Genomic DNA, 17,280 nt, shown 5'->3' on the forward strand with positions numbered 1-17,280 from the left:
TGCAGAATGCAAGCAATCAATTGCTCTTTATAAGAGCACTGAAACTTGATGCTTTTTATCGAGCTTCTTGATTTGGAAAGTTTAATGTTGTTGTGGATTCAATGCCGAATTGAATAGACATTGTTCTTGTGCCATTTTAGAGTACCACAACAATGCTTTGCTTTTACACTTCAGTTCTTGGATTATCTGCATCATTCATTCAGTGTCACAAACTCCAAGGGATCCTCAGAAGTAGTGCTAGGCATTTCATCTTCATCACCCTCCAGTGGAATAGATGAACCAGTCCTTCCTTTTCTCTTTCTTCATACTTTTAATTTACCTTGCAGCTCATTCACACCTGCTTTTTGTGCCATTTTGACCTCTGAGTCTAAACCGTTGCATCTACACTGACACTGAAAGCATTTCCAACAAGTATCTGAGCATACACACTTTGAACTTACAAGCCATTTTTTTTTTCCTGTATTAATGTTACTATATCAATAGAAGATCAGTACATTTACTCACTGAATATTGTAGTATGTTGATATCTGCTTTGTGGCCAGCTGTAGATCCAGTTTTAACAAAGGGTGCAGCAGTTGCCTGTTCTTTGGCCAATCTGGTTTTGGTAAAGGCATCAGCCAATAAACAAAAGATCTAGAATGAGTGCAAAGTGCAATTATCTACTCATGTTGTTTCTGGTCTTGTACCTGAATTTGTTTTAATAAAAAACTATTTAATATTATAAAAATTATTTTCATAGTTTAACTTGTACATAAAGAGTCACTAAAGCAATTAAGTTATAAGGAGAACTACTTGCTCTGTTAAGTGCTCTTCAAGCTTTACTAGTTGCTTCACATGGACGAGTGACAGTAAGAATAAAACCATAATAATTTGTAGGACCCACTCAACCATTAGAAATGCCTTTTTTCTAATTACGATAGAGCCACACTTCAAAGTGATAGAACATGAACTTTTTCACCATTGCCTTTAAAGTTTAAAAATCGTATTTACAATTTATGTAGTCCCTACTTATAAGTTATATATCAATAATTTTATTTTAAAATGTTGTCCAAATCTACTTACATTAAGCATAACATTTGTGATAATATTGCAAACACTACTATTAATTATGTGGTTAACTAATTCATTTTCGTATTACCACTCACAGACTTGTATTAGGCTTAGCCGCTACGGTAAATTCAAGTTACGGAACATCACTACAAGTATAAATATCGCACTAGTTACAATTTACATAATTCCAATGCCTATGTATACGACAATAAAATTGTTTTACTTCGATAATTTTTTCTTTTTTCTTCTGGTCAACTTTCTTTCCTGTTTCGTTTGGTTTTTTCTTTGGGGGCATCACTTCACTAAAGTAAAACTGTAAAAATTTTACGACATCAAATTTTTGAGACCCAACGTGTTGAACGTAACACTTGGCTTACAAATTTTCAGTGACCTGGGTGCTTAGCTACATGTGTTATCGAGCGACCTCTAGAGTTTCGAACAAAGTGCCAAGCGAATCTGCAAGAAAGTTCTCGTCAAAGTAAGAAAATAAAAAAGCATACGTATGTTTATGTTCTTGTCATTGTTAGTATAATGGAATATTTTGTAATTCTAGTAGTATTATTAGGTTAAAAAGTGAGAAATAGAACTTGACTGATATTGTAATAGTTGTCTTCAGATCCTAAGGTAAGTAATTAATATGATTTTATTCTTTAATTTTTAATATTGCATTAGTACTAGGACTGGCGCTCATGACTACGAAATGTGTAAAGGTAAAATTCTACGTCGGATGCTAACCAAACTCAAAGCTGGTAGTAACGATACTTGTAAGTTAATTATTGCAATTACAAATTATAAATTAAAGTGCTTCAAAGTATGTATTAGATTTGGATAAATGGCTCATTTATTATTTGAGTTCGTAATATTTTGTGATAGAATAACTTGTAGGTTTCTCAAACTTTCGAATAGTAAGACTTGCATTTTCAAAACAGTTTATTTCAATTTTAGATTATAATATAGTTTAGTAATAAACCTTTCAAATTTCTAGTAAATATTTGTTGGACGTCAGTTTGTTTGTTTAGAATTAAGCACAAAGCTGCACAATGGGTTATTTGTACTCCGCCCACCATAGGCATCGAAACCCAGATTTTTGTGGCGTGAGTCTGCAGACATACCGCTGTGCAATTAGGGACTTAGACATCAGTTTGAGCACTTTTCTAAAATCTAAATCGTATTTCATTTGGTGTCAATTAAGTCGTCAAATGTAACCTTAAGAGTATTATTAATAGACATAATACATTTGGCAGATTAACTATTAGGTTGAGGAATAATTTGTGAGCGTTTTTAAATAATTTCATTCAAGCATTACATGCAAGACTATACAATACTTCAATGCATGAACACATTACACCCAAAACATTTATTATGATACTTTATTTCATGTAATACCTAGGTATATAGTATGCATTGTTTTAAACGAAATTGCAAGAAATTAAATGCGAAAAGCAGATGGTGTCAAAAATGCTCATTTTGTCCACTTGACATTCCATTTAATGAGCTGAAAATGAAAGCAAAAATTAAAGACATATGAAAATCAAACACACCATCTATTAGAGCAAAAAATACTCTACCAAATGACATTAAATATTTTGCGAAAGCATTTCATTTATGAATATATTTGTTTAACTTGAAAAAACGCTCACGAATTATTCCTCAACTCAATAAAAAATATTAATTCTTAAAGCTTTTGTCTTTGATTGATAATGTAGTACCAAAGAAACAAGTGTTGTGACATATAACACAACTCATTAGGGATATTCATTTGAAGCATTCCTGGAAATTTCACACACACACACACATATACATACATATTCTTTTGGGATCACTGGCCATTAATAGGAAGCTAAAGGGTCAGATATTAATGGAGATGAAAACATTTCTTAAACTGTTCAGTTATTTTGCTTGTGCTTGTGACTTTTTTGGATAAAATACAAATAATATTCACAATAAAATGTTATTACTTAAATTTCAAATATTTGTAAATATACAAATTTAACATAAAACATTTTCACCATTTCAGTGTTAATTTGATAAAAAATATGTATATACTAAATATACTTTATATAAGTATATATACAGTCATAAACTGTAGCAGTTTGTAAAACATTTTTTAGAATATTTAAGCATAATATTTTTATCATTTGAGTTATCTATAATTATACAAGATAACATATACCGTTGCATAATTTTGAAAGGTAATTTTTTAAAACATTTAATTATTTTCCTACTGTAAATAATATGATATGATGGTGGATTTGTTAATGAATCTTTGTATGCATTGGAGCCTTATTAACTATAAAATATTGTTTTCACTGCAAAATACTCCTGTTTTACAGGTAAATATCAGTTATTCTCTTTAAAATGAAAAATCTGTTTTCAATTTTCTAACTTTGAACTTTGTACAACTTTTGAACCACTTACTTAATCAAAGGAGATTCTGGTTCTTATTCCATAGTATCAGCTATTATTTGTATCTTGATAAAATTATTGCAAATAATAACAACAAAGACACCATATATAAATATGTTTGGAATCCCATTGAAAAATAAGGGTGGTGTAAAGGTTTAAAATAATGTAAGTATGATTATTTACACACAGTAGTCTAATGTATTTGATTGTGGTGAAACAAGCTAAAAGAATTAGGAATCTTTTTTTTTAGAGAAATTTATAACTTGAAAATAAGAAGGCTATTTTAACCTTGTACTTTATATAAGGTTATGTTGAAGCCTTTTAAAAAATTTTTGTGTAGTTTTGGGCTTGCAATCACATAAAAAAATATTGATATGATGGATAAAAGTATAGAGATAGTTATCATACTTATATGTAACTTGGAAGTATGAGCAGTAAGAAGGTGACTTGCTTAAAAATTTGAATTTAATTTCTGTGTAACATTGAAAAGTTAGAGTTGTTGGGTTAAAGTGTTAGAAATTGTTCTAAACTTCGATATGTTGCCTGTGAGAAGTTTGTTTGAGAAGGTAATATGGAAGCTGGAATATTAAAAGGTAGTTAAAACAACCTTTGATATCCCATATAATGATTTTATCTTTGGAAGTACTACTACTTTTTGCCTTTTTAAGATAGTTTGTCTGATATGACCAGTGTGAGCAAGTAGTTTAGGCTGTGGCTCACACTTCTGTTGAATAAGCTTTTGGTTTGGGAAAAATGGTACATAGGTTTTTATGTGTTTTTTTTTGGAGGAGTAACATTGAGATGATGAATGGTCATTCATTTATTCACTGCAGGATCAACACTTCACTCAATAAGACATCTAAAATAACTATTCCAAACTAGAAGTAAACATCTGCATTCTCATATACAACAAGAGTTTAAATTAAAGTAACAGCAGACACTACATTATAAGACAAGTGACTCTATAGACTTGTGTTTCATACAGAAGGATACTTCTGTTATGATTATATAAGATCATGATGTATGCTACCATTGCATCTAACAGCTTATAAGGTTAGCTGGCATACAACAACTACAGTAGCAGTTGGAATACTATTGATGTAAGTAGATTGTTATAACAACAGTTTTTACAATATGAAGTTTGTGAATGCTAACTTAAAAAAAACATTCACTCCATAACAGCTATTATACAAGTGTTCATTGTCTGTCCCTTGGTAGGACAGATGCAAGTCTTTGAATTTACAGTGCTAAAATCAGGGCTTTGATTCCCCTTGGTGGACACAGCAGATAGCCTGATGTGGTTTTGCTATAACAAAACAAACACATTCTGTGTAATATGCCTAGAATATTATCCACCATCCACTCAACATATTGTCCGACTGAAATTATATGTGAATGAAATCATTAGGTCATTAATGCATGTAATAAACCTTTGAAGTCCAAAGTACATATAGTTTTTATATTAACTAATACATTCAGAGGGATTTTAACTTTCTAGCTTGTTACATTACATTCTTAAAGTTTATTTGCAATTTTTCCCTATTTCATTTCATACAACTATTTAAAAGTTATTATATTTTATCAGAATATCTCACTTATATGATTAAAGCTTTTTATATTTATTATTCATGTTAAATAATAACATTTGGTCAATCTATAATCTCTTAACACTCCTACGAAAAGTGGGGCCTAATAGGCCCCAGAGCAACTTGAAAGGTTATTAATATTAGGCTAATAATTTTGTAATTAAATGAAATTGCCATTTCATTTGATTTCATTAAATGAGCTATCTAATACAGCTCATATCTTTATGTTTTCATTATCAACTTTGAGGGTTATTTTTAGGAGTCACAGGATAATGGAAAATTCCATACATATGAAAAATTTACTAATATGTTCATGGGCTATGTAGCAGTGGTAGTGGATTTATCAAATGGAAGCTGATATATGCTCTCCATAGAGAGCCATTGTATGGGTTTACTCTACATTAAAACACAGCTGGCCACAGTACATTGTTTTATATGATTAGACAGGACTTAGTGTACAAACAGTATTGGTATGTATATTTTTTTTCTGGTTATAATTTGCTACATATTTTGAGTAGTTATGACACATGCTTTATTACCTAGTGGGGTGGTTTAACTACATTGCTTTGGTGATTATGTTGTGAATTTTAATTTTCTGAAGAAAGATAATTATAGCCTACAGGTGTTAATGATCTTCCTTATTTGGTAAAACATAACTGAAGTGATCAATCATGTTGTAGATTTTATTATTTAGTGAGATATGAGTTTAGTGCATTATGTAGTCATAGTATCTGATTTTTGACCTGCTGAGATGTAAATGCAGTGTTTTGGTATCATGAAAATTCTAGTCAAAAATAGTAATATTTAGATATTTTTAAACATTTGTTATTTTTTCATAAGTCTACCCAATCACTGTCTTCAGAGATTTTTACTCATGAAAAAATTTAAAGGAACTCAGCATTAACAGTTTTTATGCCCCTGTAGAAGTGTTTTTTATGCATAACATTAGGGTCATAAAAGCAAGAACTTGTATATCCTTTTTAATGCTACAAAAATACTAGGGTATAAACATTTGATCATTTTTTAGATTTTGTAATTCATTAAAACTTTTAATTACTCTTCCATTATCTACAATATTTTACCCTCTTGTAAATTACAAAAAAAACAATGTGCTCATTACTTTTGAAGGATTTTCAAAATGGCAATGTTTATAATTTTGTTGTTTTCTGACAATATTTATATTTGCTCAGGCTGCAAGCTAAGAAGTGATGCATTGAATTCATTTTGATTCTCCTTTATTGTGTTTATGAAGAATACTTGATTATGAGTCTTAATACAAATTGCCAGGTTTATCAGCAACTTTACTTGAAACCTCTAGATACCTACCTACCTTGTAGCTTAATATTGGCAAGTGTCACTACCACAGCAGCTTCTTGGATATAAAACATGGCAATTCTCAGTCAGGTCTTCAAAGAAATCTATGCAGTTTTGATGACATTCTGGAAGCCCTGACATAATGTGATTGGGATTAACCTGTTGCCATTTGCTGGTAATACCAGCATCAGGTTATCAGAGAGATTTATTGTTCTTACCTTACATACACAGTGAATACCATTGAAATAATGTGCTTTATGTAATTTCAGATTACTGTACTTATATAAGCAGATGTTTTATATGGGGTGAAATTCTCTTATTGAGTTAAAAACTAAAATCACAAACCAACATTTACTATTATGGAGTATATATAGCTGCAAATCTACAGTATGACTTAAATGAGTCTTACCAATTATAAACAATCAAGTCTGATTGTAAGCACTTGCCTGTTTTCTTGACTGTAATGGCAGATTCGTTGCTCTTGACTTTAACCCTCTGCTCCTAGAAACATTTCTTGAGATGTCTCTGAACTAAATATTTTAGAAATAGTAGATATTTTATTTTTACCAAAAAATATTGGATGAATCTTTATTTCTTAAAATGTTATAGAAGTTGCTATTTAAGAGATGTTTTCTTGTAGGAAAGACAAATAGAAGTTCACTAGCATAAGTTTCAGTATTAAATGATAAAGATAAAAAAACACATACAAATCAGATACATACTGTAATGATGTAAGGAAAACACTAGGTAAAAAAATTAAATAAATAAAAAATATAGGGCTTTGAGAGTGTTTACAAGAGGATAACTTCTTGTTTCATTTTAAAAGTATAATAAAGAGAACAGACTACCAAAAGTCTTTATTGTACTGATAAATTGGAATCACTGATACAGCTCACTTACCATTTCAAACAATACAATAGTCCTCTTCCACTAGATGGTTGATGCTTAACCTTCCAGTCTTCTTTACCTCAAGATTGATATCTGTAATGCTAAACATTTAGCTCTTCAAAGTAGTCTATCTTTTTTCCTTGATCATTTAGCGGAAGTGTAAATAAAGAAAGCATGCTCATATCAAGAATTTCAATTTACATTCTTTGTCCAGTGAATAATGTCACCCTGTGACCTTTGTTCACTGACTGTACCACCTATACTAGAGCTGGTAGTTCCTCTACTAATATAGCACAATCCTCACTTTCGTAATTAGCATGATATAATATAGATGTGTATTTACATTGCTCTGTGTGCTTGCTTTTTTGTTTGGCATTACAGTGTATAGATGTGTATCTACTTTGCTCCATGTGCTTGATTTTTTGTTGTGACTTAAAATGTTTGCTTTCAAATTGTAGTAACTCATGAGACTCAAATACCTTTTTGGATTCCCAATGACTGGACCCTCTCCTCTTCCTTTGGGGCTCAGATATGAAGTCTTTAAACTAGTCATAAGTTTGATGTGGTAACACTGTATTTCTCCTTGTAGTCCTTGACATCTTGTTTATCTTATCTGGGTGTTCCCATTCAAGCTTTACTGGTTCAAGTTTCCCATGCTCCTTCTTCCTCTCCCTGTTCCTTAGCCACATTTTTTCCATTCTTTCAGGGGTCAGCAGTATAGGTGCTAAGATGTATATTACAGAGTGGGGAAAATTGCAACAGATCTCAACTGTTTGGCATATCTTCACAATGGATTTGTAAATGGGTTTTGTCAGAGGGTCTCTGTCTTCAGTTAAGGTCCTCTCCTCCTATCCCCTTCTCCAGTTTCCTTCTTTTTTTTCAGGATCATGCCTCATCCAGTTGTCTCATCATATTCGTTTGTAACCTCTTACAGAAATGAGCTATTAGACAGGCCATTCTCACTCATCCAAGATTTTACTTCTGTCTGTTTGTTGTCCCCTAAAAGATAGGAAATTGGAAGCTCACCATAAATATGTTATGGCTGAATTTGGGGCAGTAGTCACTCATGGAAACCACATTCCATATTAACTTCCTCAAACATTTGGCTGTTTTTTGGGCTATGTCTCATTTCCTTTTGCTTTTCCAAAGGTGGCTGGTGATGTCTCATTCTGACATTTCCACTGTTGTTGCCCATATCACCAAACGAGGGAAAGCCAATTCCTAGTCCCTGTGCTTTCAGACACTTGATCTCCTGTAGTGGGTCCATGATTATAATTTAACCATTTTAGCATGTCATGTTCCCAGAATTATAAATCTGATCACTGATAGCTTGTCTCATTCTAACTAAGTTCTATCTGTAGAGTGAATCACTCATCCTTAAGTATTTAGTATATATGTTCTTGCTTATGAATGCCACATATAGATGCATTTGACACTCACTGTAATGCCACACTACATTCCGTTTGATCTCGTGTTCCACACTCTTCAGTTCTCTGGATGGATGTGTTCAGATGGAATTGGGGGGGGGCTTTATTTATATGCCTACCCTCTGTCAGACTAATTTCCAGGGTCACTTTCATTGTTCATATCACTTCTTGCTCTATTTTGCTGGTTATTGCTTTAAATTTGTTGATTTATGTGTGGCTCTCTCTACTCTGGCCTCTACTGGAACAGGAGCCTCTGTCCTTACTTTTGTATAGGTTGCTACTCGTACAACCACAATCAGACATATTTCATCCAAGCATCACCAAATTCCATATTTGCATGGATTTTGCATTCTCCCTTACCTGCTTACCCATACCACTTGGTCTTTTTCATTGTTTGTTGTACCAGAGATGTTGACCTACCTTCAGATGGTGGTACTGTCACTGTGGCTTCTGTCCTTCTGTTCCTCATCTTTCCCAATTTTTTACTTGGTTGTTTGATTATGATTTGTCCATGTCAATGGTTTCTAGTTATTAGATTGTTCTGTCAAATATTTCATTTCTTCCAGTTCTGTAAGGCTTTCACCTCCTTGATTATTTCCTTCCTTTTCTATTCTTTTCAACTTGTTTGTTCTCCATGCCCTTTTCTTCTTCCAAATTGTGATCTTAGTCTTGTTATTAATACCCTGTCTGGTTCTGTCTTTGAACCCCTTGCTATGTGTTACTTGTACTGTCTTTTCTTTAAGACCTATTTTCTTCTCCTCTTGGCATATGGTTATTGTTTCAGTGTTTTTGTCATTAATGTTCCAATATCCTTCATCACTCCTCTTATGTTATCCTTTATCTGCATTTATCTGCTACTACCTATGAAGGTTATTTTGCCTTTTATTCCATTTCTTTACCTTTTGTGGCTCCTGCTCCTGCCTATTTATTCCCTGAAATCCCTCTGAATCTTGGGACCTCTCTCCTGTTAACCTTTCTGGCAGGGTTCAGCAATTCTTATGGCGAGTGTATTCTGATTTGTAAATGGAATGTTGCTGGTTGCATGGTGTTTCACTGCACCAAATTAGTCACTTAACTTTGTCCTTAGCTGCTTGAATTTGTCAATCTTTGAAGGAGATCATTCAAGCAGGTGTGTGGTTGGCTTCCAATACAAACATAGCACACACTCTTCATGACTTGGCTATGTCTTTCTTGTTCATGTATCATCTTCCTCCTGTAGCAATTCTCCAGACATCTGTTTACCCTTGACTGGGGTAAGTTGATCTGTTATTATCTTTTTCAGTTAATATACATCATATCTCACAACCCCACTAGTGGTGGATGTTTCATGATCTGATATGCTTAATATTAGGTCTTTGCACTCAATATGTATATTTCTAAGTGCTCACTGTAGAGATGTGGTATTTCTGTAATATCACTGGATGCCTTCCTATTGGTATGTGTGTTTACATGTATATATCAAACTTTTATTGTCAATTTATTTTATATAAAAGACCATCACTCATGGACTTCATGAGTAAAGCAGATGGAGATTTTTGCTCATTACCACTGACTCACGATTCTTACAATTTGGGTCTTTCTGCCTTTCAAAATAGGGAATTGCAGACATCCATTGCACAGTTTTTAGTGTGTTGTTCCTCGACTTCCCAATGTATTTTCATTCTTTCTTGTAGTGAAGAATGGTAGACTATAGAGGTTTTCTCCTGAGTGGGATTGTACAATAGAAGAAATCAAAGCCATAACTTGTAAGTACTTAATCAGCAAGGAAAAGGCTGTCATCATTATAATTACTGAATAAGGAATAATATACTATTCTGGATCCAAGGCACTTCCCCAGGATGTTTTATCCAGGCTGACTGTTGATTGTTGATCATAATATACATGCTTCTGCAAGGATCTTCCACTGGACTTTTCTGTTCAGTTGGACTGCATTTTACTTGCTCAGTAGTATCCCAAAATGCTTTCCTGCATGTTTTTGTCCAAGTGGACCATGCATGGACTAATCCTATATATCTTAGGCACTTCTCCCAGGGGGATTTTCATGGAGAGACCTTACATGTTGATCTCTGTTCCTTATACAAGGCATTTCCACTGGTTGTTTTCTGCCCAGATAGACAGAACTTAGCATAATCTGATGTACCTTAAGGTGCTTCACCCCAGATGGACTGCACTTGACTTATTCATATACAATTTACAGTCCTTTAGCTCTAACCACTTGCTCTTATTTTGCATTATCTGGTACCTTACTATAACTAATTATTCCTGTATCACATGCTATGTCTTACTACATATGTGGATAAATAATATAGTATCTGCTAACAATGGGCTGATTCCAAATTATCAGGGTGCAGATAACCTAGTTGCTTTGCACCATAAAATGCGAAACTCACTCACCAACCTATCCAAATTATCAGAAAAAATTTCATCTCACTACTTGTTTATGGTGCTTCCCCTCCTTTTTTTCTTTGAAAAGGAAAATTGTTTTTGTTGCTACTCATATCTCTGAAAAACATCAATGGACTTGTTCCAGTATGCCCCACAACTCTTCCCTTGGCTTGTAATTCTTTGGGCCCATTGTCAGTTACATGCTACACATTTCAAATGTCTACTGTATGCTGGTTCATGTCTCAGTTATATTTCACTGCTGTAAATCAAAGTGATTTACATCTTTTTCATAAGCTTATGGTGCCTGCATTATATTACTGTTTTGTGACTGGTGAAGGAATATACCTGTTCCAGAAGTAGTGCAATACCCTGCAAGTGTTTCTTACTTTCTTTTTCTGACACCTTTGTTGTTTTCAGGTGGTGGTTCTCAGCTCAGTTGAATATTCTTGTGCCTTCACCTTTTCATCATGAGATTCTAACTTTGGGTGACAGGAGGTAGTACCATTTCAGAAGTTTATATTTACTTATGCTGAAAATGTATTTTCAACAGATACTTATCTTTCTCACCAATTTCCCATCCTTCCTTCTCACTGATTGCAAATCAGTGTTTCAGTTTGTAACTGCCAATTCTTAAAAGTGAGGATTGTGCTAGAATAGTAGAGGGAGCTATCTGTGCTTGGTTTGTTTTGAATTTCGTTATCTGCGCTAGCTGTCCCTAATTTAGCAGTGTAAGACTAGAGAGAAGGTAGCTAGTCATCATCACCCACTGCCAACTGTTGGGCTACTCTCTTACCAACAAATAGTGAGATTGACCATCACATTATAATGCCCTCATGGCTGAAAAGGTGAGCATGTTTGGTGCAACGGGAATACCTGTGCTTGTATAAGTGGTTCAGTATGATTGGTAGAAGGTAGTCACATGGTATGCACATTTTGAAATGGTACAAAAATAAAGGAGTGTAATAAACTGGTGCATTATTAATGAAAAACATTTTAGCAATGCTTAGAGGGCAAATCAAGGTTGAGATAGTTTTGGATGAGAGGACAAATTAAGATCAGGATTGTTTGAATGAGAAGAGGTAAGCACCTATCAGAAATACATTTTCAGTAGAGGAAAATGTTAATTTTCAACCTTAGATACTGGCCTAATCTCTGGCCATATTAAAAATGAAAGAAAAAGTTCACATATGTGTTATTTGACATTCTTTTGAGAACCTCGTTTTTGCTCTGGAGATTTATTTGCTCATAATCTTACAATCTTTATACTTACCATTATGGTAAATTCAGATGCATTGCATCAGCGAAGAGCTATATCAGATAAGTCTATCAAACAAGAGATTTTATCAAGATATGGTGTTAAAGAATAGTTTTATTAGCTAGGTTTAAATTAAATAATGAATACATGAACAGAAGCATAAAATGTAATGAACACGAACTTTATTACTACTTGATACAAAATATATTGTTTGTACTTGCTCACATTGATGGAGTGTCATTACTTTACAGGGTGAGGGTGAGCAAGAGGGGTAATATGCTCTCTAGAATAATTTCTGCAGATGACCATGCATACAATCCCAATCAATGTGTTTAAAAATAATCTCTCATCATTATTACATCAGCTTTCATCTTCTTGGTAGCAGTTATAATCTCATTTCCCTTTTCTTTTTTTCTCAGGTGAACTGTTACAATTGCCAGTTAAAACATATTCACTTTTGAAATTCCTGGTATTAACTAGTATTCAACCTCTTGACTACAATTTGTTGTGTTTTTTTTATCTTAAATCCTAACAAGCTGTACTTCATCCCTTATAATTAGCCACCAACAGCCCTCTATAAAAATGTTTGTTACTATTAAATAACTTACAGTCTGAAATTTCAAGGTAATTTCTGTTATCGATATCCGTTAAATCTCTGTCCAAAATATTAATTTATATTACATCATAGTCTTCTATTGAACAAGCCTGATAATTTATATTTATTTAAATTCACTATTTTCTTTTTATTTGTAGTTATTTCTTCAAAATATAAAATTGTTTTTATTATTGTGGTGCTTCTGTCTTGGTACAAGTTTCATTTTAAAAGCTTTGAGTTAGAAATAAAAATGTTGACAATACTATTTAGGAAGAACGTTTTGTGTATGTTTTAGCAAACTTTTTTCAGTGTAATGTGGAATGTTTATCTGCCATTCTCACCGAAGATATACATTACAAATAATATCTTACTTTTGAATAAAAAAATAATTATAAACTTCAAATTCACAACAATAATTCACAAGTTATTTCTTTCTCTTTATTCATAAATGTTTATAATTATTAATAGTAATACAGTTTATTTTCATTGTTGCTGTGGGCCTAGGTCACTGCTGGTTCATCACATTTCTTAGTGATAATAGAAGTTAATTCTAGATTAAAATAACAATGTAATGAATAAATGTGTGTTTTCTTATAGCAAAGCCACATCGGGCTATCTGCTGAGTCCACCGAGGGGAATCGAACCCCTGATTTTAGCGTTGTAAATCAGTAGACTTACTGCTGTACTAGCGGGGGACATAATGAATAAATAAATAGTGTTTAAAATAATTAGCGCGAGAAAATATTGCCGTGTTATTCATCATACCAGTAATTCTGATTTTTAGATGATTTACATAAAGTTGGTAATAATTACATTTCACTTCACTTAATCTGACATTACATATTTCACTTTGCTTACATCCCTAAGTTCGTAGAATTACCACACAAATTATGACAACCTGGTTGAATATAGGAGGAAAATATTATTTCAACAGCCTCCATTCAGCACTTAACGTTTATGTATGTAAGGTCAGTGACCACAAAAGAACGAACGAAACTATACGGGAGCAATTCAAAATATTACCATAAACATTTCGTAGAAATAAACAATATTTGCTCTAGAACTAACTACTCAGGGAGCTTTGAGACTTCGGTATAAGATAGTAATTTAGTCATCCATTTAAATTTTTCTTCTTTTTAAATAACGTCTTATCAGAGCTGTACTACTTTTTATCTTTTGAAATGATAGCAAATTGCATAGTTAAGACTATTAATCGGACTCAAAGGGTATTAGAAACATTTTTCTCAAAGAAAAAAGGAACATTTCTTTGGTGTAATAAGTTACTTTTTGTTATTTTTTATCTCAAAGATTTACTGTTTACAGTTATATTAATAATCGCATTCGCGAAATAATTTTAAATGTTTCTTGTATATGTTTTATTTATTTATTTTACTGTTTTATATAGCGATAACCTGCAACAGATGTTTATTTATCTTTTACTTTATTTTTGTATATATCATTTCTTTGGGTTTTGGATTTTTGAAGCTTTTAGAGTTACGCGTTATTGGATTGTTTATCTATCGTTGAATTTAATACAGGGCAATTACTTTCCTTTAATTGGATATCTACTTAGGTTCAAGTCATTATGGGCTAAAGAACCTGAACGTAGTTGCCCTCTAGTAATTTCAGGTTTGTTGATGTGTTGTTGCACAACAGATTCTAACCCTGGATGTTTTTTTACGTTGATATTTTATTTCTGTGTGTTTTGTCTTTGCGCGTGTGTGGATGATATTTTCACTTCGTTGTTTTGTGGTTACTGACAACTATCTTTCTCTTATATGTGATAATGGTGTAGTGTCATTATTTTGTATGTTTGTTACTGTCATGTATAAAAGGACACACACACGCATACGTAAACATATCTCTAGCTAAGAGGTCAGTGAAAAATGCGGGCGTAAATCACTGAACCCTATGACTACGTACGCAAGTTTTGAAGAAGTCCAGTGACGTAAGCTGGTGACAAGATCGTGATAGGGCAGCCACCTGTTACGAAATGAAAATACGTTTGAAAGGTTAAGTATAGCTATTAACCTCAAAATGGGAATTTAAAATTTTTGTCATATGGTTGATACTAAAACATTACTCTTGTATAAAGGGGAGTATCGAAACAATTAATATATATATATAATTTTTAGTGTGTGTTTTTAAATTGGTGGAACTTTAAAAAAGGTTATAAGAATTCCACTTGGATTAGATAGTAGAGGGGGGGGGACTCAGCAGATCGCCCGATGTGGCTTTGTAATAAGAAAACACACACACAGTAGTGAATGCCAGGAAAACTAATTGCAAAAATAATAAGAGACAGATACGATTAGCATAAGAAATGAGTATAGAAGTAGTTATTATGATAAGATTAATTGTTACTATTGTAATATTAGAAGTATGAGAAATAGATGAGTTCAGAGCACTGATAGGAATGGAGGATTTTTATATAATGGGAATAATTGAAACATGGTTAAATGTAGATGATTTTGATGTCAGAAGTTTCTTTGAAATACATGATGATAGGTTATTTAATAAAGAGTATTAAATTGGAGGGGTTGGCTTTATATGTAAAATACGAGTTTCATCCTCTTGAAATTGAGGATATCAAAGGTAATAACAAGAAGATTGAAACCATTTCGTTTTCTTGTTTATTTTGTTAGTGGTCATGAATGGAGAAGGCTCTTAGTGGGAATTTGATACAAACCACCAAATGAAACTGACGTGATTAGAAACTTTATAGTAAAATTACGGTTTCAGGCTGTGACTGAAGTCATAATTATGGGTGATTTTAATTTCAGGGTTATAGATTGGGAAATATTATAGTAAAACCATGGGAGAGAAAGGTTTTTGAAAAATGTTCAGGTTGGCATTTCTCATCAGTTAGTCAAGAAACCTACTAGAAACAATGCTATTTTAGATTTATTGTTAACTTCAAATATAGAAATGAATGAAAGGGTAGGAACTGGAAAACATCTGGGTGCAAATGATCATTGCTCTATTAGGTTCGAAGTTTTACTGCATACGGAGAAAAAGAATAATGATTTTTGGATACAGATTTTAAAATAATTTTTAAGGGATGCGACAAGAATTATCTCTTGTGAATTGGATAGCTGAGTTATTTGGAGTTACTGATCAAATGTGAAAGATTTTTAAAGAGAAGTTTTAAGTATTCAAGGTAAACATATTTCTTATAAGAAAAGGGTATCTACAAATACAAAACTGGCTGATTCACAACGAATTCAAGAGATAAAATTAAAGAAAAGCATCATTAGTATAAGAACAGGAAGACTAGCATCTGATGATTATAAAATGGCTGGACTATTAAATTTTGTTTTTTCTTCGATTTCTACCAATGAAGATTTAAGCAGTATTTCACATTTTGAACAATTGATAAATTTAAATTAGATCAAACAAGATAAGTGCAATAATTTGTAGCTGGCTAAGAAAAAAAGGGAAGTTTCAAAAACGATAAAGCTTGTGGGCTAGATAATGTTTTCCCATGAGTTTTGAAGGAGGCTAAATATTAGATATGCGAGTCACTTACTACTGTTTTTTATCAGGCGTCGAATACTAGGTAGATACCAGAGAATTGGAAGTTACCTGACGTAATGTCTCTTTTCAAAGGAGTTGGTAAAATTGTCCCACTAATTATAGACCCATCAGTTGTTCATCAGTTTTTGGAAAGTCTGTTGAAAGATTCTTTATATAGATAAAACTACCCCAACATTGTGAACTAAACTGCTTAATTTCCAAAATCAACAAAATTTGTAATAAAAAAGATGCTAAAGGGAATGAAGAAAAATACCGCAATCACACTCCTTGACAATGGATATCCAAAACAGCTGATAAATAATATAAGTACTAAATGTGATCAGGTGAAAATGACGTATGCATAACCATATTTTTCTATGTGAAAGGTTTCTTGCGTAGTGAAAACATTCAAAGGATATGTAAATAAGATAAAGTCAGAAACCACAACACAAGATAATAAAAGTTAATATTTACCTAATCAAATAAAGCCCCAGTGGATGAAATAAAACCACAATATCTTTAATGTGAATGTAGACACCAATTCATTGGAAAAACAATTAATTCGATACTGTAAAATCAAAATATTGTCATGTCGACGAAGAATAACATATAAAATGGAATAACTCTGAAATTATGGGATACCAATGGCAAAAGACAGAAAAACAAGGGTAAAAAAAAAAGCCTTCTACATGAAACACTTAGCCAGGCTAGCAGATTCGGCAAAACCTAGGTAACATTTTTTCGAAAACGTCCATATAACCTGTCAGTTCAATTATGTTCAGCCGTCCAGTAGCATTGCGGAATTTCTGCGGTATTCCAACGCTAGAAACTCGGTTTCGATACTCGTGATAGGCAGAG

At 32.7% G+C, this 17,280-nt stretch overlaps 2 protein-coding genes across 12 annotated transcripts in view; one reads left to right on the forward strand and one right to left on the reverse strand.

Annotated features, from left to right (window-relative positions):
• Positions 1 to 1,441, reverse strand: part of LOC143226223 (zinc finger CCCH domain-containing protein 15-like) — a 36,159-nt gene extending 34,718 nt beyond the window's left edge. The window contains exons 1-2 of one of the 4 annotated variants that reach the window (XM_076456963.1): positions 1,274 to 1,441; positions 505 to 633 (exon numbers count right to left, since the gene is read on the reverse strand). In XM_076456963.1, coding sequence (XP_076313078.1) covers positions 505 to 633; positions 1,274 to 1,345 — 201 coding nt within the window. In that variant the 5' untranslated portion in view covers positions 1,346 to 1,441. Of the gene's footprint in view, positions 1 to 504; positions 634 to 1,273 lie in introns of those variants that run through there. The other 3 variants (XM_076456966.1, XM_076456964.1, XM_076456965.1) reach the window with 3 other exon arrangements.
• A 56-nt stretch (positions 1,442 to 1,497) lies between these two features.
• LOC143226219 (sodium-driven chloride bicarbonate exchanger-like) overlaps positions 1,498 to 17,280 on the forward strand; it is a 146,561-nt gene continuing 130,778 nt past the window's right edge. For 3 of the 8 annotated variants that reach the window (XM_076456931.1, XM_076456937.1, XM_076456952.1), the window contains exon 1: positions 1,517 to 1,674. The gene's annotated coding sequence lies outside the window, so the exon portion shown is untranslated. Of the gene's footprint in view, positions 1,675 to 17,280 lie in introns of all 8 variants that reach the window. The other 5 variants (XM_076456935.1, XM_076456938.1, XM_076456941.1 and 2 more) reach the window with 3 other exon arrangements.

The sequence above is a fragment of the Tachypleus tridentatus genome, chromosome 9 (genome assembly GCF_004210375.1).
Source record: "Tachypleus tridentatus isolate NWPU-2018 chromosome 9, ASM421037v1, whole genome shotgun sequence".
NCBI classification, from domain to species: Eukaryota; Metazoa; Arthropoda; class Merostomata; order Xiphosura; family Limulidae; genus Tachypleus; species Tachypleus tridentatus.